The 25,000-nt window shown below is 32.5% G+C and overlaps 2 protein-coding genes and 1 long non-coding RNA gene across 6 annotated transcripts in view; 1 reads left to right on the forward strand and 2 right to left on the reverse strand.

The window, feature by feature from the left end:
• LOC126886330 (zinc finger protein 665-like) overlaps window positions 1–25,000 on the reverse strand; it is a 368,013-nt gene that overhangs the window by 239,838 nt on the left and 103,175 nt on the right. The window lies entirely within an intron of this gene.
• LOC126887372 (uncharacterized) overlaps window positions 1–25,000 on the forward strand; it is a 125,033-nt gene that overhangs the window by 41,529 nt on the left and 58,504 nt on the right. For all 4 annotated transcript variants that reach the window (XR_007699032.1, XR_007699031.1, XR_007699033.1 and 1 more), the window contains exon 2: window positions 20,321–20,439. This is a non-coding gene — a long non-coding RNA (uncharacterized LOC126887372). The remainder of the gene's footprint in view (window positions 1–20,320; window positions 20,440–25,000) is intronic.
• On the reverse strand, window positions 1,866–4,280 carry LOC126887366 (zinc finger protein 98-like). The gene has a single exon (XM_050654825.1). It carries the CDS (start codon window positions 4,152–4,154, stop codon window positions 3,573–3,575), a length of 582 nt encoding a protein of 193 aa, XP_050510782.1. The 5' UTR covers window positions 4,155–4,280; the 3' UTR covers window positions 1,866–3,572.

Raw genomic sequence — 25,000 nt, forward strand, 5'->3', positions numbered from 1 at the left:
TTTGATTTTTGATATTTTTTAAATTTCTCATTATGACTTTTTTTCTTGTACATTTAGGTATATACATTATAAAACAAAAAAAGGTTATTTTATTTATTTTGAACTAGTGTATTCCAAAAACTTCTAGGACTATTTCTAAACAAGATATCCATAGGTTATCCAAAGGTATCCGTAATTTGAGAAACATTTTAAAATTTCTTATTTTTTCAATTAGAAGAACATCATTGCATATTATAACATAATTTTTAATTCCCAATAACTTTTCTTAATAACACTTTTCGATATTTTGAAATATAAAGGTACTTTACTCTTGAGCGAAATTCATATTTTTAACATATGTACACTATGGATAAAATTGTATATCTCATGATTGCTTCTTAGGTTTTAGGCTATGCAGAGCATTTTATAAAGAAAAATTGTTTTTCATAAGTTAATAATAAAAAAGTTTTTCATATGGTTCTAACTTGGTGGGACCTATTGCATGTGTATATGTCACATTTTGAAAAAGCATATTTTGTATAAAAATAACCCTAGAATTTTTTACAATACAGCATTTTAAAGTAAAGAAAATAAGCTTTCTTTTTTATTGCACAATGCACAATATTGGAATATTGCACAAAAATCATTAAAAGTATAAAACTTTGAAAAACCATGTTACTTAAAAATAGCCATGGAGCCTTCCACAACAGACCATTTTAAAGTAATTGACTTTTCTTCCTATTAAATGAAACATTATATCTACCTAAAGCTGCGTAGAAAAAAGTTACAGAACAATAATGTTTGCGAAGTAACAAGGAAAATGGCAAAAAATCGCTGTGAGTTGTGAACTATGAAAAATCATATTCTGAACGCTATAAATCATAGAGATTTATAGCAAAATTTATTTTAAAGAAGAAGGATGGCAGTTTTTTTTCTGTGAAAGAATAAATATACCTATATCCACGTGGAAAAACGTTATGGCGCAAAAAAACAAAATTGCTGTCCATCTTGTTTTTTTCTTGCATTTCTTTTGAATGTTTTTGTAAAAAAAATATTTTTGACTTTAAAATGTAATATTTCAACAGTAAATTTAACCTGAAACAATTTTCCTGTAGACAAGTTTGAATTAAAAGTGCATAGAACTCACCCTAATTTGCCTTGTGCCTAGAGACTGATTCACACCTTGTCTTGCTCAATAACGCACCTTTTTAAATGGTATCAGACCGCGGTTTTTTTATATTTAGAAGTCCATTGACTATGTGAAGCAATAAAACCCCGTTAACGTTGCAGTTCCTTTCTAAAATACATAATCAATAGCCTATTACTATAAGAAAAATATATGCTAGAACAAAATAGTCCATGTGGTACCAATAGACCGCTCCCGTATGAAAAAATTTCTGATTCGGTTTCTTTGCGGATTCCTATTCAAAAATGTCCCAGTTAAACAAATATGAAGGTTGCCGGGCAAAATTTTTGGCCAGCAATTGTTTAAACAAATACAAAAGGTCACCTTTTTTGCTCCGGAAAATATGTTTTTAGGTTTTTTGGCTCATTCTAAACACGCAAGGTATCCTGTCATTGTTCTCAAAAGTTGATAGTTATTGAGTTATTTTACGATTTTTCAGATTTAAAATCTGAAAAATGCAAAAATACGCATTTTCGAGGCTTAAAAACTCATATATGTAACCCCTTAGTGTCCAGATTATTTTTTCGCAGTTTTTACTGTGATGCTAATATTTTTTGGTGGCAGCTTTATTAGAAAACATAAAAATAAATAATGAATTTACGCACTCGGATTTATAAATCACTTAGTATATTATGATGTTACATATATGTAACGCTAGGAGCTAACGGGTGCAAAAAATACAAATTATACCTGTAAACAGTTCTATTTATTTAAAAACTGAAAATAAAGACAAAGGAATTCAAACATTTTCATTTGTGTGATAGGTAACGAAAAAATCAATACAGAGACCTACGTTACAATTTCTACACATCGTGCGTGTTGAACTTTTGCAAAATCTTCCAGCACAACGCCTTCTTTTGTTGTTTGGAATTTTATACACTAGGTTTTCCATCGTATCATTTCATTTCTCCTGGGTCGGGTAGGTTCTTGAATGTAGCATATTGGTTTGTTTCCTGTACCAGGAATAAAATGATGTATTCATCTATGAACATTTCGAATATATCAACAACTGATTTGTTTTCAAACAGAGAATAATCTGACTCAGGAAATTGTTTCTAAGTACCTATATGTGAAATCTTCCGACCTGAAACCCGAGCCCGGGCTGCAGAAACTTTTGGATATACCATATGAGCAGGTGTAATATCGATATCAATAATTTGTCAATAAAATGTTATATACTGTCGATTCTGACTGTTGAATAAGAATATCTTCTCCTATTATAATTTCATCAGCAATTCTAACTTCTGCATCGGCAAGTAGCTGAAGTTTGCTCAAATTTTCCAAATCTACGCCCTCGTCCTCATCTCCGGAATCCTCATCTAGTCATCTATCTCAGAGTCAGGCCTATTTGAAGAACTGCAGCAAGACCTCTGATATAAAACAACCTAGTAGGTACATACTGCATTTTTAAATTCCGTTAAGTTCTATAAACACTCTGTATACTAATACTTCGAAAAATGTTACTAAAAATACTATACAATGAAAACCAAACATGATATATGATATATTGTTACAAAATAACTGGAGAATATTACATTACATTCTAGCGTTACAAATATGTAACAGTCAATTTCCTAACCTAACAACTTCTTTATTTGAAAAAATATCAAAGCAAAAAATATTTATTTAAATTTTCTTATACTATGTATTTGTTTCCTAATATTAACTTTATTATACAAAATAAGATTTAATACTTATAGTGCAGCCGATATGTGAAACAACTGTGTATTTAATGATAGAAGCATATAATTTGGACCACATATTTATACCACACATATAAAGGTTCAAATTTAGATACGAGGCTATCTCAAATTTTGCCTTTACAAAAATGGTGGGCATTCAAAATGGCGACTTTACATATATATGTGACTAATAGCACGATAACTTTTAAACGAGACGTCAGATTTCAACCAAATTTGGTACATAGGTTCTTTTCTTGCTGTATAAGATCGAGGTCTTGAACCGGAAGAATCGATTTACCAAAAGTTGTGTTTTTCCTTGTTTTTATGTAAAAATATGCTTGGATTAATTAGTTTATTTGATACTTGTATTAGATACTTTAAACCTAGTGACAGTTGCTTTTAACAGTTTTAAAGTTCTGGTAGTATATCTACAAGGTAACTTTAAAACCATTAGCTTGTTACTTACTACAATAAAAACTTTATACACCTTACATAAAACTACTGTGTAAAATGTTTTTACTGTGCTACTTGGGCAGTGTGAACTCTCATATGATTACTTAAAGTTGATTTTTCAGTAAACAGCTTACTACAAATTTCACATTTATAAGGTTTTTCATCAGTGTGAACTCTCATATGATAATTTAAACTACTTAGTCGACTAAAATGCTTACTACAAATTTCACATTTGTAAGGTCTTTCACCTGTGTGAACTCTTTTATGAGTATTTAAACTACTTTTTTGAGTAAATTTCTTACTACAAATTTCACATTTATGAGGTCTTTCACCTGTGTGAACGCTATTATGATTATGTAATGTTTTTTGTTCACTAAACTGCTTACTACAAATTTCACATTTATAAGGTTTTTCACCAGTGTGAACTTTTTATGACTATTTAAACTACTTTTTTGAGTAAATTTCCTACTACAAATTTCACATTTATAAGGTGTTTCACCAGTATGAACTAACATATTATGTGTACTTAGAGAAATTTTCTGAGTAAACTGTTTGAAGCAAATTTCACATTTATAACGTTTTTCACCAGTGTGAATTCTCATATGACCCTTTAAATGATATCGTTTAGCAAATTGCTTACTACAAATTTCACATTCATAAGGTTTTTCACCAGTGTGAACTCTTTTATGAGTATTTAAATGACTATTATCATTAAACTTCTTACTACAAATTTCACATTCATAATGTTTTTCACCAGTGTGAACTCTTTTATGAGTATTTAAATGACTTTTATCAATAAACTTCTTACTACAAATTTCACATTCATATTGTTTTTCACCAGTGTGAACTCTCATGTGATAAATTAAAGCACTTGTGGGATAACTGCTTACTACAAATTTCACATTTATAAGGTTTTTCACCAGTGTGAACTCTTTTATGAGTATTTAAACTACTTTTTTGAGTAAACTGTTTACTACAAATTTCACATTTATAAGTTCTTTCACCAGTATAAGTTTTCAAATGTTCTTTGGGAGCACCGAATGGTTTGGTAACTTTCCCTGTAATATCCTGTGGATCACCTGAAATAAAAACCAAATTATAAATAAGGATTTGTTTTTTATTAAAAGAAAAATATATGGTAGAACAAAAATAAAATCGGTACAACTCTTAGCACTACCACAGTATAAAGAGGGACAGTAGAACCTCTCTAGAGGTACGTTTGAACGAAAAATCCTTAGACACATATATAAGGGGGTGAAAGAAAATGACGTATGGCGTAGAAGATATAATTTTGAACTATACGCAGCTACAACGAACCCGACGTCATAACATCCATAAAGATCGGACGTCTGAGCTGGATGGGCCATGTTGAACGAATGTTGGAGACCGAAACACCAAAACATATAATGAGGCAAACACCAGTAGGGAGAAGGTCAAAGGGAAGACCCAAACTTAGATACATGGAACAAGATCTGCATGAAAACACTTGAGATTACCCACTGGAAGAACAAAGCAAGGAACAGAACAGAATGGCGGAAAATCCTAGAACAAGCCAGGACCCAAAAAGGGTTGTCGAGCTACTGATGATGATGATGAGTAGAACCTCTCTCCGAAAAATTGGAAGTAAAATCTTGAGTCGCGCAATGTTCCCAGTCGCTAGAACACCACTCTTTCATTGCTAGTCGCGTAGAAACGTACGAGTTTTAACAGGGAAAACCCGCATCCACCAGTGGTGAATTACCTGGCGTACTCTGCCGGTGTTACTTCTTGAGATCAAAGTGCCGACATAGAAGAAATTTTACTGTCCCTCTTTATACTGTGGCACTACCTAGGAAAAAAAACCTGAACTACCAACTGACATTTCTACAGATTTAACCATTTTTCAGTAAAAAAAATTATAATTAATTAGATATACCTATGTTTTGTTAGAAATCTTAAATTTATTTATTTATTATTTATTGACGGACCGAAGTCCATTAGTACATGATGCAATTAAAATGTCACACAAACTAAAAAAACAATTCAAAATAAGATCTAGTACAAAATTGGTAAATACATAATAAACAATAAAATTACTTGCACTCATTTAACAATTGAGAGCTAGTAATATAATATAAAGTAATAAAATCTAAATATATAAAACATTTTGCAATTGACAAATACAACTTATCTTAGAACAAAGACAATAACAGTAATTGACAAATCAGTCCTGAATTTAAAACATTAAGTTAAATATAAATGTAATTGTGTGGAAAACGCAGTAAAGTCGTTCATAAAGAAATCAATATGCGGAGATAATGTGTTTGCTAATTTAATAGTTTTACATACATAGTTTTGCAAACTTGAACCATAGTTTGTACGGTTAATGACTTCGTGGTTCCTTTTCACTATGTGAAATTACCATCCAACTCCTTTGTTCCAAGTGCTAGTGATCCAAGTAATGCTTCATTTCTTTTTTATTCTTTGTGTGTATAGAATATGGAAATTGATACGATTTTGATGTCAAGGTCGTTCTAACAATTGGTCCTTTGTAAAATTATCAACATTTTGATTTATAAAATATCCTATGTCATTCTTGAAGCTTCCGTTACTGCCTTTGTTTCAATTCTGGTCCAGAAAACATATTTATCCCGTTTTGTACATATACAGGGTGTAACAAAAATACAGGTCATAAATTAAACCACATATTCTGGGACCAAAAATAGTTCGAATGAACCTAACTTACCTTAGTACAAATATGCACACAAAAGAAGTTACAGCCCTTTGAAGTTACAAAATGAATATCAATTTTTTTGAATATATCGAAAACTGTTAAAGATTTTTTGTTGAAAATGGACACGTAGCTTTCTTATGGAAAGAACATCTTAAAGAAAAATTATAGTGAAATTTGTGCACCGCATAAAAATTTTATGGGGGTTTTGTTCCCTTAGACCCCCCCAAACTTTTGCGTACGTTTCAAATATATTATTATTGTGATGCCATTAGTTAAATTAAATATTTTTAAAACTTTTTTGCCTCTTAGTATTTTTTTGATAAGGCAGTTTTTATCGAGTTGCGGCTTCTTTTTTAATATGTTTACATAAAAATTTTATGAGGGTTTTGTTCCTTTAAACCCCCAAATGTTTGTGTACGTTCCAATTAAACTATTACTGCGGTACCATTAGTTAAACACAGTGTTTTTAAAACTTTTTTGCCTCTTTGTATTTTTTTGATAAAGCATCTTTTATCGAGATGTGGCTTCTTTTTTAATATGGTTCAAAATATACTTAAAAATGTAAATCATAAATAAATTTTCATTTTATTACTAAGTCTCCATAATCGTACTTTACCATATACAAATATGTGGCGGATTTGACAAATATTGAACTATCTCGATAAAAACTGACTTTTGGAAAAAGTACTAAGAGACAAAAAAGTTTTTAAAAACTTGTGTTTAACTAACGGCGCTAAAATAATATTTAAATTGGAACGTACACAAAAGTTTGGGGGGGTTTAAAGGAACCAAACCCCCATAAAATTTGTATGGGGTGTTCAAATTTCATTATAATTTTTTCTTAAAATACTACTGCCATAAGAATACCACATGTCCATTTTCAATAAAAAATCTCTAATAGTTTTCTATATATTGGAAAAATTCGATTTTCATTTTGTAACTTCAAAGGGCTGTAACTTTTTTTCCGTGCACATTTGTACTAAGGTAAGTTAGGTTCAATCGACCTATTTTTGGTCCCAAAATATGCGATTAAATTTATGACCTGTATTTTTGTTACACCCTGTATATGTGTTAGAAATTAAAAACATTTGAACTGCAAATATTTAAATTTATATTTTTTTAAATTCTCGGAGGGGGCCATGCCCCCCCCCTGGATCCGCCTTTGCTAATAGCACGATAACTTTTGAACGAGACGTCCGATTTCAACCAAATTTGGTACATAGGTTCTTTTCTTGCTGTATAAGATCGAGGTCTTGAACCAGAAGAATCGGTTTACCAAAAGTTGTGTTTTTCCTTGTTTTTATGTAAAAATATGCTGTTTTTTATTTCAATTCTTTCACCCTGTATATATTAATTTTTCAAAAAGTTAATACCACCATTGAAAAGAGCGTAAAAATAGTTTTTAGGAAATATTTTGAACTTTTTAGTTATGTTAATTACCATTTAATTAATGCATAACGTATCTTCACATGTACCTATATGTGCGGCAGATTCATTTTGAATGCCCGCCATTTTTGTGAAAGACAAAATCTGAGATGGCTTCATATCTAAATTTGAATCTTTGTATGTGTAGTGTGTGTGGTCCAAAGTATATGCTTATACCATTAAATGCACAATAATTCTTATATTATTTGCACGAATCTGGAGCACATAGGTTCCTAGGTACATGTGAAGATACGTTATCATCATCATCATCAATGGCGCTACAACTCTTCGTGAGTCTTTGCCGCGTTTACTATTGCCTTCCATGTTTGTCGGTCCTGTGCCACCAATTCCCATTGTCGCACTCCCATTTTCTCCAGATCTTCTTTGACTGCATCTTTCCACCTTTTTCTAGACCGCCCTACAGACCTTCTCCCATCTGGCCTTTCCCAGAACACATTGTTTATAAGGCGATTGTCGTTACTGCGTATCACATGCCCTGCCCATCTAAGTCTGTTAGCCTTTATATATCTGACTAGATTTTCTTTTCCGAATAGAGACTCTAGCTCGCTATTGTATCTGCGCCTCCATTCGTTTGTCACGCTGTCTCTACAAGGGCCATATATCATTCGAAGGATTTTACGTTCCCACACCAGCAATTTATTTACTTTTCTTTTTGTTAGCGTCCATGTTTCGCTGCCATACGCGACTGCTGGTCGTATTATGGTCTTATATATCTGGATTTTTGCGCCTATATATATATATATATATATATATATATATATATATATATATATATATTGATGTGATCTTGATTATTGATATGAGATAATATTCTTATATGTCATTTAATTTAATCAATGTATTAATAATAATCTAATTAATTTACCAGATCACATATCAATATGTTTTCAATCTCAGGGCGAATTATAAAATTAATTACTTACTCTCGTGGCTTCTAAGTATTTCTCAATGGTTCCTAATCGGGATAGGGAAGAAAAGAGTAAAATAATACACATATATGGGTTACAATTATAATCAAAATATTGTTTATTTTATTTAAATGGCAATCACTGCTTAATATTTGCTAGATCTTATTTTTCTTAAACTTAACATTTACAAATGGGAATCTTATTTCCTTTTGGTTTCCAATTGAAAGTTTTTATTAACATTTAACTATTAGGATTTATTAGCAACAATTCTATTTAAGTTTGATGAAGCTTTTCTGATATTATTGATTATGTTTCTTCAATTTTAAATGTGGTATTTAATACGAAAAACCCATACATTCATGTCCAAACAAATGAGACTGACCTTTTTCTGGTGAACTGAGAATGTCTTCACACAAGACCCGTTTCCTGCTATCCTTGGCTGCGATCAAAACCTCGTCCTGGCTTCCAGTAATGTTCTCCTTTGAAACTAGCTCGTATAGCTCTCGTTTCCTGCTTCTGTCGTGATGCTGTGTTCTACCTTTTTCGAAAATGCAATCAGCTACCAGGAACTCTTGGCTCAAGGAGGTTCTTTTACTCTCAATCTGGCCTACCTCTCGTTCCACGATAGATACTCCACACTCACGGAACTACACCGGCTTTCTCACTCTCCGTACACTACCGTCTACTACTGGACTTCACTTCTCGACAGCTCAAAACATTCTGATCTCTATTTGTCATTCATTCCCCTACTTTCTAAATATCCCTTCCAGATTCACAAATCAACCTTCCACCACCAACTCTCATTCGCAGTCTTCCTCAAAACCAATTTTTAATCTTTCTAAATATGCTTAATGGATTTCAAAGAAAATAGTTAATTCCCATTCTAAAATTACTTTCTACTATTTACAAATTTTAATGACCTATTCTCTATTTCCACTAAGTCTTATTTAGCATCGGCTAATGATCGAACCTTCCGCGAACAACGATAATGACCTATTATCGATTTCACTTGAGTTTTATTTAGCATAGGCTAATGATCGAACCTTCCGCGAACAACGATAATGTTACGCGCAATTCACTTTGTTTTTTCTAAGCGCATTGTCCCGTGTTCCGTAAGCTTTTTCTAATCACTTCTTAAAATTAAATATAACAATTTGTTGTATACAGGTTGTTCTAAATTTATATGCCCGTGGTTGAGAAAATTGAAAATATTTTATATTAAATTGAATTTTGTTTATAATTATCAAATTTTAATTTTCATATCAAATAGAAATATAACAAATCCCCGCCTTGTATTCGATAAAATTTATCTGCATTTTTAAATAAATTTTCTCGAGGCAAAACCAACTCCCTGTATATTTCCTTACTTTAATCTACGTCTTATACCCTAACTTACTATCTACTTCATGTAATTCTGTCTTTTATTCGTGATATTTGTATACATCGTGAATATTATAAATTCCTCGGATCTTTTCCGAGTTCCTGTGCCTCAACTCATAACTATTTATGTCTTTGTAATTCTGCAATGTGATATGGTCTTCCAGCGTTTCCTCGAAATGTCTTGCAATCAGTTCGACTAATTGTTCCGATGAGTAATTATATTGTAAATGTTTTGCATTATTGTAAATTTGCAAAGCATATGTCCTTTCTGATACACCCATCCTATCATTGTATTTCCCATTTTGCAATTCCTTGTTAATGTCCAATTGTTGGACCTTTCCCCAGAAATAATTCAAAAATTTTTGTTCAAATTGTTGCCAATTGCCGAATTCTTCTTCTTTACTATCGAACCATAAGCTTGCTTCATATTTGAGATGGTTTCTGATAGTTTCTTTTGCTGTTTCGAAATTTCCGATGTGTTGTATTTTCTTTTTCAGGCTATTTATGAACGGCACTGGGTGTAATCTTCTTACATCCCCGCCAAACCTTATCTTCACGTCATCTGTGCTATGTATAACCATTTCTCTTCTTTCTCCTACATTTTGTTGCGTCCGGTTTTCGGTGACTTGTTTTTCTATTTCTGTGATTCTTTTTTCCACTTCTTCTCTGTCTACTTGAATAGCATTTTCCAAATTTTCTATTTCCTTTTTCTGGCAATTCGTTATTTCCTTTATTTTGCTTTTGATTTCTTTAATCTCTGTCTCTTGTTGTCCCATATCGTTCTTGATCATTGTCAAACATCCTTTTACTTCCTTTTCATACTTTCCTATGCGTTCCTCCATTTTCTTGTTGTTCTCTTCTATTGCTTGTTTCATTTTTTGTTGTGTTTCATCCAATTTTTGTTGTGTTTCATCCATTTTTTGATCCACTTTTTGTTGTGTTTCATCCATTTTTTGTTGTGTTTCATCCATTTTTTGATCCAATTTTTGTTGTGTTTCATCCATTTTCTGTTCCATTCTTTGTGCCTGGAGTTGCATCATTTGTAATAATTTATCTATACCTGATAATTCTTGCTGTTCTGATGCCATGATTGTCGTGTCTAAAATATCTTCTTGGTCTGAATTATTATTCTCTTGATTTGAATGTTCTTTTTGTTTTTTGTTGTCTTTGCTTTGGCTTCTTGTCACAGACATTTGTTTTCAAGAAGTACTGTCCCCGCCAAATATGAAATTTTACTAGTATGTTACCAAGACGACTTTTTCTCACCCAAATATTATAAATTGTCAATAAATATATCAAATGTAAATATCGTAAAAATAAAATATTAAATCAGTTATGTAAAATTTGTACCTAAAGAGATCTAAAATTTTATGTTATCAAATGTAAGTATCTCACTTTTTACCACAGGCATATAAATTTTCAAATACCGGCTTTACTCTTTCTATCCTTCAAATTTGCCACTAGAAATACTTTACAATGCTTTCCACGTTGGACGACAGTTGATGTGATCTTGATTATTGATATGAGATAATATTCTTATATGTCATTTAATTTAATCAATGTATTAATAATAATCTAATTAATTTACCAGATCACATATCAATATGTTTTCAATCTCAGGGCGAATTATAAAATTAATTACTTACTCTCGTGGCTTCTAAGTATTTCTCAATGGTTCCTAATCGGGATAGGGAAGAAAAGAGTAAAATAATACACATATATGGGTTACAATTATAATCAAAATATTGTTTATTTTATTTAAATGGCAATCACTGCTTAATATTTGCTAGATCTTATTTTTCTTAAACTTAACATTTACAAATGGGAATCTTATTTCCTTTTGGTTTCCAATTGAAAGTTTTTATTAACATTTAACTATTAGGATTTATTAGCAACAATTCTATTTAAGTTTGATGAAGCTTTTCTGATATTATTGATTATGTTTCTTCAATTTTAAATGTGGTATTTAATACGAAAAACCCATACAATGATGTCCAAACAAATGAGACTGACCTTTTTCTGGTGAACTGAGAATGTCTTCACACAAGACCCGTTTCCTGCTATCCTTGGCTGCGATCAAAACCTCGTCCTGGCTTCCAGTAATGTTCTCCTTTGAAACTAGCTCGTATAGCTCTCGTTTCCTGCTTCTGTCGTGATGCTGTGTTCTACCTTTTTCGAAACTGCAATCAGCTACCAGGAACTCTTGGCTCAAGGAGGTTCTTTTACTCTCAATCTGGCCTACCTCTCGTTCCACGATAGATACTCCACACTCACGGAACTACACCGGCTTTCTCACTCTCCGTACACTACCGTCTACTACTGGACTTCACTTCTCGACAGCTCAAAACATTCTGATCTCTATTTGTCATTCATTCCCCTACTTTCTAAATATCCCTTCCAGATTCACAAATCAACCTTCCACCACCAACTCTCATTCGCAGTCTTCCTCAAAACCAATTTTTAATCTTTCTAAATATGCTTAATGGATTTCAAAGAAAATAGTTAATTCCCATTCTAAAATTACTTTCTACTATTTACAAATTTTAATGACCTATTCTCTATTTCCACTAAGTCTTATTTAGCATCGGCTAATGATCGAACCTTCCGCGAACAACGATAATGACCTATTATCGATTTCACTTGAGTTTTATTTAGCATAGGCTAATGATCGAACCTTCCGCGAACAACGATAATGGTACGCGCAATTCACTTTGTTTTTTCTAAGCGTATTGTCCCGTGTTCCGTAAGCTTTTTCTAATCACTTCTTAAAATTAAATATAACAATTTGTTGTATACAGGTTGTTCTAAATTTATATGCCCGTGGTTGAGAAAATTGAAAATATTTTATATTAAATTGAATTTTGTTTATAATTATCAAATTTTAATTTTCATATCAAATAGAAATATAACAATATATATATATATATATATATATATTCGTATGAACTTTACACATTGCAGTTTTTACATAAAAAAGACAATAATAATAATAAATAAAAAAGAAAACACAAACATAGAACATATAAAATTAAAAAATTATTAAATTAAAGTCGAAGGTTGCATCCTCGAAGCCACTCTCTTGCCTTGGGAGTGAGTTGGTGGATTTCTTGAACTGTCTTGAAGACTGCCAAAGAACTTGGTGGCTGGGCACTCGAAGACGATGTGGTTAATTGTTTGTTCAGCAGCGCTGCATTTGTCACATTCCGGACTGGCATTTATACCCCATTGATTTAGCGATTTGTTACAAATTCCATGATTAACTCGTATTCTATTTAGGTTGCACCCTTCACGACGAGGAAGAGAAAAGCCGTCTGGTTTAATTGTGGGGTTTTCTATCAGATTGGAATTTCTGATGTCTGGATTCCATTCGCCCATCCAGTGCTCTTCCTTAGTGAAATCAGCCAATCTTGTAGCAGTTCTAGTAGGTGGATGTCTGGATTTCAGTCTTAACTGCCTTTGGTGTAGTTCAGCGATGTCTGTATTTATCGGTAGTGCTGGGTTTTGTTGGCATTTTTGCACTAGGGTGTTGAGTGCGGCTAGTCGTCTTGTTGCTGGTGGAGCGATGTTGCTTAAAACTGGAAGCCATTGGATTGGTGTGGGCTTTATAGTTCCCGTTATGTGCCTCATTGGTTGGTTTAACTGGGTATCGATGACTTTTGTGTGATGACTGTTTAGCCAGACAGGAGCGCAATATTCTGCAGTAGGATATACTAGGGACAGCGCGCTCGTTCTGATTACATCTGCATTACACCCCCATGATGTATTTGCTAACTTATGGATAATATTATTGCGGGTCTTAATTTTTGCTGAAGTTTTTTCCAAATGCTGTTTGAATGTTAGGGTACGATCTAGAGTTACGCCGAGGTATTTTGGGTTAGAACTGTGCTTTAGAATGGTTCCATCGCATTCTATATTTAGTCTGTAATTTGTCTTGTGGTTGTTAAGATGGAAAGCTGTTACTTCAGTCTTCGATGGGTTTGGTTGTAGGCCCCATTCCTTAAAGTATCTGTTAACAGTGTTTAGATCTGCTTCTATGGTGGTTTCGGCGACTTTTGTGTCTTCTTCTTGGGCACCCAGAGCCATGTCATCGGCATAAATAAATTTGCGCGAGGTGGTAGTTGGTACATCTGACGTATAAATATTAAAAAGAAGAGGAGACATAACTGACCCTTGTGGCAAGCCATTTTGCAGGTTTCTGAAATTACTATTTTTCCCATTTAGGTGTACTTGGAAAAGTCTGTCACTTAGCATTTGGTTGATCAACCTGTTGAACGAACGGCACGGTACCATCTGGTATATTTTATATAAAAGACCCTCCTTCCACACTGTGTCGTAGGCGCAGGTCAAGTTTATGAAAGCTGCTACTGTTTTAAGTTTCTTTTGGAATCCGTTCTCAATAAATGTTGTTAAGGAGAGGACTTAGTCACCACAGCTTCTTCCCGGCATGAATCCAGCTTGTTCTTGAGGAATATTTGACTTTCTAAAGTAAAATAGTTTCGTTTGGATTATCCTCTCGAATATCTTGTAGCAGACGCTTAAAAGAGCGATTGGTCTGTAGCTCTCAGGTAGTGCAGGGTCTTTCCCAGGTTTATATATTGCGATGATCTTACTCTTTTTGAAGGATTTTGGAAACTTCTGCATAGTCAAGATTTGATTGTAAAATTCAAGAAGCCACTTACTGGTATTCGGACCGATGTGTTTTATAAATTCAGGTAAATGTTGTCAACTCCTGCGGCTTTACGACATTTTATTAATTTTAGAGCTTCTGCAAGTCCTTTTGGCTCGATGAGCTTCATTATTGGTAGGCTTTGTTGTTGAGCAATTTTGGCTTGTTTTAACTGAGATCGAACTTCTCTTTTATGATCTTTTTCTATTACTGGTTTTGAGAGGTTGGCTATGCGTTTGCCTATGTCTTCCGGTTGTGGGGCTGTAGAATTTGCTGTAGGTTTGTTTGAACCAGAGTCTAGTTTCCTTAGAAGGTTCCATGCGGTGCGGCTGCTGTGTGTGAAATTGATATTTTCTAAAGTTTCCCTCCACCTTGTGGTTCTCGCGGAGTTTAGGGTTTCTAAGAGTTGTTCACCAACTTCAGGATCTCCAGATTTCTCATACTGATCCAGTAGTTCTTTAGATTCGTCGTTCCAGCATGGGATGCAGGATTTGGTAACTCCACGTGGAATGTGCTTTTTTGCACACCTAATCACTAGTGATGCGAATCTTTCATAATTTTGAACCTCGGGTTTGATATGTCTTATATCTAGAGAGCGGATTTATATGCAAGCAATTTTGCAAGCAATTATACATATGCAGTAAGAAATTACGAAATATGCGCAAGATATGCACAATAATTTCAAAAAATGCGCATTTTGGGAAACCACATATTTATCTAAAATAAAATAACTGTATCAATTTCCCACTATGTTCTTTATTTTTTTATGGTATCATTGTAAATAAGAGGTAAATCATACGTAATTTTTTCTCAATGTAAACTTTTCTTGAAATACATTTCCAAAAAATTTTTAAACATAGGATTTTCCAGTTTTTTCAATCTTATATTTGCACAAATCATCGTCTCGCATAAATCCGAATTAAATTTATATTGTTCATTGGATGAAGTCATTAGCGCTCTACTGCCAATGGGTAACTGATCAACTTTCGATTCGCTCATCTTCTTGCATTTTGATTTATGTAGGTCTGTCCCGATGTGTTGTGTAACCGAAAATTTTCGCTGAGATGGTATCTACGACAATAACACCTACTTTTTCAAACTATTTAAACTTAAAATGTTGAGGAAGCAGTCAAACATTATTTATTAAAGAAAAAAGAGGAAGAAAGCAATCTTAACCTCACCATTTTACTACATGATTTGCAGAAAAGAATAATTGCAGATTTGCAGAAAAGAATAATTTTCCATTGGTGTAAAGAAGTTGTGGATAGGTTCTGATCCGGGAATAAACCAGGCAAGAATCTTTCGGCTTATTGCAATATTCACAAACAGAAGTACTTTTTCACAATAACTAAACATTCTCATTGACTAACTAAAGGTAACTAATTTTACCGATTTAGGGGATCTAATTTAAATCATATTTAATCGTAAAACGATGTTGAGAGGTATTGTGGCTTATTTCCCATAGAAAATACTTAATTATAAAAATGCCACAAGGAAATAGCTTCAGAACAACAATATAAATATTCTCTTAGTAATAGCACGTAATAGGGTATTTAATATCCTACAATCATTTTATGACGGCATAGGTATTATATACGCACTTTGTGGGTCAAGATCGGGTGTTTTCCAAGAAAAACCGAAAAGATTTGCACCGACTTCATGAGCCGACTTTAGGAAGTTTTCGAAAAGATATGACAGCATTTTGTCTCGAATTAAAAAATTTTTGAATTTTTTCGTTTGGACAAAAATGTTTTTAAATAGAAACATAATATGCACGTTTCTTTAAAAATATGCAAAATTTGGTAAAGTTCTCAAATATGCGAAATATGTAAGCTATATGCATTTAGCATAAAATCCGCTCCCTACTTATATCACTTTCAAGTTGAAATTTAAACTCTTCCCACCTTGCCTTCCGGAAATTCCATCTTGGCAAAGGGATTGAATTTATAATAGGGATGGTGTTCATTAGATGCTGCATTGCAAATAAGATCTGTTTCCTGCCATTATTCTCGTTTCAACTTCTCGCTCTAATTTGTTGTCATTTGTGATTGTTGCTCCTAGATATTTAAATTCTTTAACCACTTCGAAGTTATGAGCGTTTATAGTAATATTTTGCCTTATTCGCCGTCGTTCTTGTTTTGAGACAACCATGTATTTTGTTTTGTCTTCATTTATTTTTAGACCAATGTTTAATGCAGCTTCTTCAAAGCTCGAGAAAATATCCTTAATTTCTAATGTTGATTGTGCTATTGAAGATACGTTATGCATTTATTAATTGGTAATTAACATAACTGAAGAGTTAAAAACATTTCCTAAAAAATACTTTTACGCTCTGTTCAATGACGGTATTACCTTTTTGAAAAATTAATATATACAGGGTGAAAGAATGAAAAAATAAACAACATATTTTTACATAAAAAAATCAGGAAAAACGCAACTTCTGGCAAACCGATTCTTCCAGTTAAAGACCTCGATCTTTTACGTCGAAAAAGAACCTATATACCCAATTTGGTTGAAATCGGACTTTTTGTTCAAAAGTTATCGTGCTATTAGTCACATATGTATAGTCGCCATTTTGAATGCCGCCATTTTTGTAAAAGGTAAAATCTGAGATGGCCTCCTGTCTAATTTTGAACCTTTATATGTGTAGTATGTGTGGTCCAAATTATATGCTTCTACCACTAAATGCACAATTCTTATAATATTTGCACGAATCTGCCGCACTATTATTCTTTATCAACAAAGTCCATTATTTGAAGATTTATTTTTTTGTTATATTTTATCAACGCACAGATTAAAAAAAAAGTTCTAAAAAAATCGCGCATTTAAAACAATGTAAACAATATCACCTTCTGACAAGAAATAACCTGTTTTTAACTGAAAATTTGCGACGTATGCGATAGAGGATCTATTTAGATGGCACCACTTCGCTGTTACATAATTGTAACGCTAGGAAGTAATGGGTTAAATTAGTATTTTTAAGGTTGCCAAGAGTAGCTCATGTTCCTATGTATCTAGTAGGGTGGCGCTTACTGTATACGGTTTTTCACCACTGTGATGTTTCATATGACAATCTAAAGAACTTGAGTAACTAAACTGCTTACTACAAATTTTACATTTATAAGGTGTTTCACCAGTGTGAAGTCTCATATGCTGCTTTAAATTACTTAGTTTAGTAAACTGCTTACTACAAATTTCACATTCATAAGGTTTTTCACCACTGTGAATTCTCATATGATTATTTAAACTATTTTTTGTAGTAATATGCTTACTACAAATTTCACATTCATAAGGTTTTTCACCAGTGTGAACTCTCATGTGATAAATTAAAGTACTTGTTTGGGATAACTGCTTACTACAAATTTCACATTTATAAGGTTCCTCACCAGTGTGAAGTCTCATATGGTGCTTTAAATAATTTTTAGTAGTAAACTGCTTACTACAAATTTCACATTTAGGTTTTTCACCAGTGTGACCTCTTTTATGAGTATTTAAATTACTTATATGAGTAAACTGCTTACTACAAATTTCACATTTATAAGGTTTTTCACCAGTGTGAAGTCTCATATGGAACTTTAAATAACGTTTTATAATAAACCGCTTACTACAAATTTCACATTCATAAGGTTTTTCACCACTGTGAAGTTTCATATAATTTAAACCATTTAGTTGCCTAAACTGCTTACTACAAATTTCACATTTATAAGGCTTTTCACCAGTGTGAACTCCTTTATGAGTATTTAAATTACTAATTTTCGTAAACTGTTTACCACAAATTTCACATTTATAAGGTTTTTCACCAGTGTGAACTCTATTATGATTATGTAAAGTTTTTTGTGCACTAAACTGCTTACTACAAATTTCACATTTATAAGGTTTTTCACCAGTGTGAACTCTTTTATGAGTATTTAAATTACTAATTTGTGTAAACTGCTTATTACAAATTTCACATTTATAAGGTTTTTCACCAGTGTGAACTCTTTTATGCGTATTTAAATTACCTTCAGTAGTAAACAGCTTACTACAAATTTCACATTCATATGGTTGTTCACCAGTGTGAACTCTCATGTGATAAATTAAAGTATTTTTGTGGGAAAGCGGCTTACTACAAATTTCACATTTATAAGGTTTTTCACCAGAGTGAACTGCCATATGATTATTTAAAACACGTTTTTGAGAAAAATAAGGTTTTTCATTAGTGTAAGTTCTCATATGATCCTTTAAATAACTTTGTTTAGTAAACTTCTCATTACAAATTTCACATTTATATGGTTTTTCACCACTGTGAACTATCTTATGCTGCTTTAAATTACCTTTAGTAGTAAACAGCTTACTACAAATTTCACATTTATATGGTCTTTCACCTTTATTAGTTTTCAAATGTACTTTATGACCACTGAATGGTTTGGTAACTTTCGCTGTAATATCCTGTGCATCACCTGAAATAAAACTTTTTTCACCAGTATGAACTACCATATGTGTGCTTAGAGAAACTTTCTGACTAAACTGTTTAGAGCAAATTTCACATTTATAAGGTGTTTCACCAGTGTGAACTCTTTTATGAGTATTTAAATGACTTATGTCAGTAAACTTCTTACTACAAATTTCACATTCATAAGGTTTTTCACCAGTGTGAACTCTCATGTGATAAATTAAAGCACTTGTTTGGGATAACTGCTTACTACAAATTTCACATTTATAAGGTTTTTCACCAGTGTGAACTCTTTTATGAGTATTTAAATTACTAATTTTCGTAAACTGTTTACTACAGATTTCACATTTATAAGGTTTTTTACCAGTGTGAATTCTCTTGTGCTCATTTAAACTATTTTGTGTAGTATACTGCTCACTACAAATTTCACATTTATAAGTTATTTCACCAGTATACGTTTTCAAATGTTCTTTGGGAGCACCGAATGGTTTGGTAACTTTCGCTGTAATATCCTGTGGATCACCTGAAATAAAAACCAAATTATAAATAATAAGGATTTGTTTTTTACTTAAGAAAAATTTACAGGGTGGGCCAAAGAAATGAGTCCACCTCGATATTTGGCAGGAATTATTAGATTTTAAGGAAATGGCAAAACAGGTCGATTTTTGTTCTAAGGGGGACCCATTTTCATGATATATACATCTGTCATTTGTCATCCCCCTCTCTTCCACATCCCCAACACATTATTTTTAAATAGGGAATATAAACATTATCATAATTGAGGGGATTAGATGCTCAGGGGTACAAGTGACAAACTATTGTAAACTGAGTCGAGTGCACAAAATAATACTAGATAGTACTAAAAATTTAGTGTAAAAGAGATACAGGTGAATTAAACTACTGGTGGCGATATATCGCAGGTTCTAGTTTGACTACTTACGAAATATTTAAAAAGAGGTTGCGGCAAACAGGTATAACTACACTTGTATCCCTTTGCCTGTAAGGTGTTGGATATTATTTTTAGTGAATCGTTTAGCATCTTTGCAAATCAAGCTCTTAAAAAAGTATTTAAAATAAGTGAAATAACACAAAATGTATAAAAAGTAATTTTTCATAATTAAGAAATTCGTAAGGTACTAAGTGGCAAAGAGAAACAAGTGCAAAATTTGAAGGAGAGGGGTATAAGTGCGGGCGTATTTTTCATAATTTCAAATATTTTGAATGCAAATAAATATAACTTTACAAAAGCTTTTACAATTAGATAAATAAAATGTATAAAATGAATTCAAAATAAGTCCATAAGTGATTAATTCACTGTACAATTTACTATATAAATTTAACTTTAATTTCGTTTTTCTCAACTAAACCATTTTATCACTTGTACTCCTTAGCATCTGATCCCCTCGATTATTTATACATTATATCATTTATTTTAATTTTAAAGTTGTTATTGACAAAACCATTAATATTTTCAGATACTGTTACAGTCCCTGGTTGGTTTATAGGATAAAACAATGGTAGTACAGTAGACTCGCGATTATCCTAGTCTAGGTTATCCGAGTCCTCCGGTTAACCGAGGCAAAAGTCAGAACTGGTGAGTTACAACTTTCAACCTTGGCGCAACATCGCCGCCTCAAAAAGAGGAATGAAGCTTACGCAAAATCCCGATGGGATTCCTCCTATTATTCTAAAAGAATGCAGCTTTATACTATCTAGACCCCTTTATCATATTTTCAATGCCTCTCTCCATTCTGGTGAATTCCCCGACTTCTGGAAACAATCTTATGTAACTCCTATTTATAAATCAGGTGTTAAATCTGATATTAAGAACTATCGCCCCATATCTATTCTAAGCACTATCCCTAAAGTATTTGAAAGCATTATAACTGAATTTCTTACTTACGACTGCTCTAGTGTTATTACTAACTCACAGTTTGGGTTTTCTTTCAGTAAATCTGCTGAGCTAAGTCTACTCAGTCATACTGACTACCTATCTGAAGCCCTGGAGGAGGGTTTGCAGGTTGATTCAGTGTACACTGACTTCTCTAAAGCCTTTGATAAGATAAACCATGACCTTCTATTACATAAATTACGTTCTTATGGTATTGATGGTCTGGTATTTAGGTGGTTATGTAGTTATTTAGAAAACAGAACTCAAATGGTTAGAGTAAATCACTGTTATTCTAACATTTTTCCTGTAACTTCAGGTGTTCCTCAAGGTTCACACCTGGGATCGCTACTATTTAATCTATTCATTAATAATATTACCACTTGTTTTTCCCATACAAAAGCTCTCCTTTTCGCTGATGACCTTAAGTGCTTTACAATAATAAGATCTCATGATGATACTCTTGGACTACAATCAGATATTAATAAATTATCCCAGTGGTGCTCTCTTAATGGCATGGAATTAAATGTTGTAAGTGTTATATTATGCGTTTCTGTAGGAATCACCATTTACTAACACATGACTATACTATTAACGATCAAGCATTGCAATCATGCACACAAATCAGAGACCTAGGCATAATATTAGACTCTTCACTCAGCTTTAAACACCACATTAGTACCGTTGCCCAAATGTCTACGAAAATGCTTGGTTTCATCTTGATTTTTGTTCTTCTGTGTGGTCCCCATATTATCTAGTTCATAAAAATAAACTTGATAGAGTTCAGCATACCTTTCTCAGATACGTAGCTTTTAAACAACAAATATATCGTAGCTACACATATATTAAATTATTATTGAATATTACTTCATTAGAAACCCGTAGAAAAAGAAAAGATCTGACAATCTTATTCAACATTATTAATGGTAATAGTAGCTGTCCCGATCTTCTGTCAAAAATTGGCCTTTCTGTACCTACTCGGTCAACAAGACAAACTCAAACTTTTCACATAAGCTTTCATAGATATAACTATACTTACAACAATTTTTTACCACGAACACTTAGACTTGCGAATTCTCTAAATGACTTAAATATATTCTGCAATTCCTTGGATAGATTTAAAAACCATTTCTTTAACATACAATGTTAGTGATATAATTTCTATCAGCAATTTTTTAAGCTTAAACTTTGTTTGTCTTTTATACCGTAATGTTCTTTTTTTCCTTTAACTTATTAGCTTTGTTATCCAATACATATTATAATATTTGTTCTTTGTGTTGACACTGTTTATGGTTTTGCTTTTGTCTTTGTAATATTTCTTTTGTAATATTTTCTGAATTGGGCTTGCCCGTAAATAAATAAAATAAAAATCAAGCAAATACTTTTTTAAATATTAATATTGATAAGGTAAATGTTTTTGTCTTTTGTAGACAGTACTGTATCAGTTTTGTCATTAAAATATCTACAGTTCTCGTTATTTACGTGTTTTTGTATGAATATAGCCAATCTGAGTGTTAACTGAGTTTTTCCGTATCTGAGGTAGTCACGGTCCCAGTTACCTCGGATAATCGCGAGTCTGCTGTAGTTTAAAATCTGGAAACCGATTTTTTTATCACTTTCTTGTTTTCTGCCCATTGAGTCGGTAGATAAACATGTTTTCTTGTAATGCTTAGGCCACCACTTTTTAAATTCAAAAATATTCTTCAAACTTATAATAATCCATAAGAAATGAAGCAACTTCATTGGAACCCTTTCGGGCTCGACCATCGTGGTAGTAGTAAAACATCCCTTGATTTTTTGCATAATATGAATACCAAAGATGTTGTAGTTTAGTTGACGTAAATAAAATGGCTCCTGTATAGAAATAAGTAGAAGTTATACACTAATATCTGAGCAGAAATAACATCAGTAGATGACTCATGTCATGTGGTCTTAAAGTGGAATACCTAGATATTCAATATAAGCTGCAGTTTATTACAGCACGTCGAGCTTGATGTTGTTTCTGCTTGGAATGGTGCATTACTTACTTATTCCTCTTCACTCCATGCGGAGCATAGGGCGTCAACTGTCTGCCTCCATTCTGTCCTATCCTTTGCACTGATCTTTATTTCTGCCCAGGTTTTCCCAATAGCATTAATTTCTGTTTCAACACTTCTTTTCCACGTTTCTACGGGTCTACCTGGTCTTCTCTTTCCATGTGGTGTATATTCTAGGGCTTACCTCGCTATGTCTGTGTCAAGTCTCCTTAGTGTGTGCCCCGTCCAACTCCATTTCCTTTTGCATATTATCATAGATATACGTTCCTGGTTAGTTCTTGTCCATAGCTCTTGGTTTGATATATGGTTTATTTATTTATTTATTTATTTTTTATTTATTTATTTATTAACGGGATACCACCCAATTTAATATATACACAAAATATTATAAATATCTAGTGATACAATAAATATAAAGATATAGTAAATATGTATGACAAACATTGGCGATGCAGCTGTATAGAAAAAACAAATATTAAAATAATACAAAGTAAATAACAAATATAAATCACATAAGATTACAAAAATTTTTTTAAACACTGTCTACAAACATTTTCCGAAGCGCACAGCAACAAATCAAGGTCTATTCTATTTCCATTTAGAATGATTCTACTCAGCGGAGAATGCCTACCAAAGTTGCAGCGATGAAATTTAATTGCAAAATTTTGGGATGTTCTAGTAACTCTAGAGGGAACAATAAAGTCAATTAGAGACAGTAGATCATTGCAATTAATTTTTGAATTCAGTAGTTTATGAAGAAACAAAACATCAGCATACATCCGTCTAGAAGATAGCCTAGGAAGGTTTAATTTATTTCTAATTTCTGAGTAGGAATGGTCACTTACAGGTTTGTGTAATTTAAAACTTAAGTACCTAATGAATTTATTTTGGACTTTTTCAAGCTTGGCTATATGGACTTCATAAGTGGGTGACCAAACAACTGAGCAATACTGAAGAACAGATCTAACTAGGGAAATGTAAATTGGAATTAATGTTATGCAAACATCTAGAAGTTCTAATAATGAAGCCTAACTTTTTAAATGCCTGGTTATTCACATAATCAAACTGAGCACACAAATTTAGTTTGGAATCTAATTGAACACCTAGATCTCTTACAGTTGATACAACTTTCAGTGGTTCTTCAGCTAATTTGTAATTATAAAAGAGGTTGTTAATTCTTCTACAGAAACTAATAAAGTGACATTTTCCAACATTAATGCTCATTTGGTTCCAATTGCACCATGCCATAATTTTGTTAATATCATTTTGAAGTTTTTCACAATCTGAGACGGATTCGATAATTCTGTAGATTTTTAAATCATCAGCAAATAGCAGAAATTTAGAGTTAATTTGAGATTTAATGTCATTAACAAATATATTAAAAAGGAAAGGCCCTAAGTGGCTTCCTTGTGGAACACCAGATGTTACGGAAATTTCACTAGATTGAAAGTGTTTAATTTTAACAAGTTGTATTCTGCTAGTTAGGTAACTACATAACCAGTTATACAGATTGCCCGTAAATCCAATAGCTTTAAGCTTGTTACCCAACAATTTATGATTCACAGTGTCAAATGCTTTGGAGAAATCTGTATAAATAGCATCCACCTGTAGTCTCCTTTCCAAAGCATCAGATATGTATTGCGTGAAAAGTAAAAGATTTGTAGAAGTTGATCTACCTGAAAGAAAACCATGTTGCTCTTCAATTAGTACATTGCATAAAGGTGTTTTAATAGAGTCGCATATTATACTCTCTAGAATTTTAGGAATAGAAGAAAGAATGCTTATTGGTCTGTAGTTAGCTATATTACTCCTGTCACCTGATTTATGAATACGAACAATAAAACTAGATTTCCACAAACTTGGACAAATACCTGAATCAAGTGAATGAGAAAACAGAAAATATAAGGGACGGGTTAAAGTACATCTACATTTTTTTAATAGTATGGGTGGAATTCCATCTGGTCCAGAGCCTTTAAAAATGTCTAAATTGGCTAATTTTTCAAATATGATTTTAATAGATACATTACAAGAATTCAATTTAAAGATGGAGTTACTACAAATAAAATGGTATCTTTGGATGGTGAACTGATTGTAAAAAACAATAATTTTAAGTACCTGGGATCGGTATTACAGAGTAATGGAGAAATAGATGGAGATGCATGCAGTAGAATTAGGGCTGGATGGATGAAGTGGAAGGAAGCGAGTGGTGTGTTGTGTGACAGAAAAGTTCC

Source organism: Diabrotica virgifera, chromosome 6 (assembly GCF_917563875.1).
Source record: "Diabrotica virgifera virgifera chromosome 6, PGI_DIABVI_V3a".
NCBI classification, from domain to species: Eukaryota; Metazoa; Arthropoda; class Insecta; order Coleoptera; family Chrysomelidae; genus Diabrotica; species Diabrotica virgifera.

Excerpts from the sequence above, each read along its gene's own strand:
- LOC126887366 (XM_050654825.1), bottom strand. The coding sequence starts at position 4,154 with ATGAGAGTTCACACTGGTGAAAAACAATATGAATGTGAAATTTGTAGT.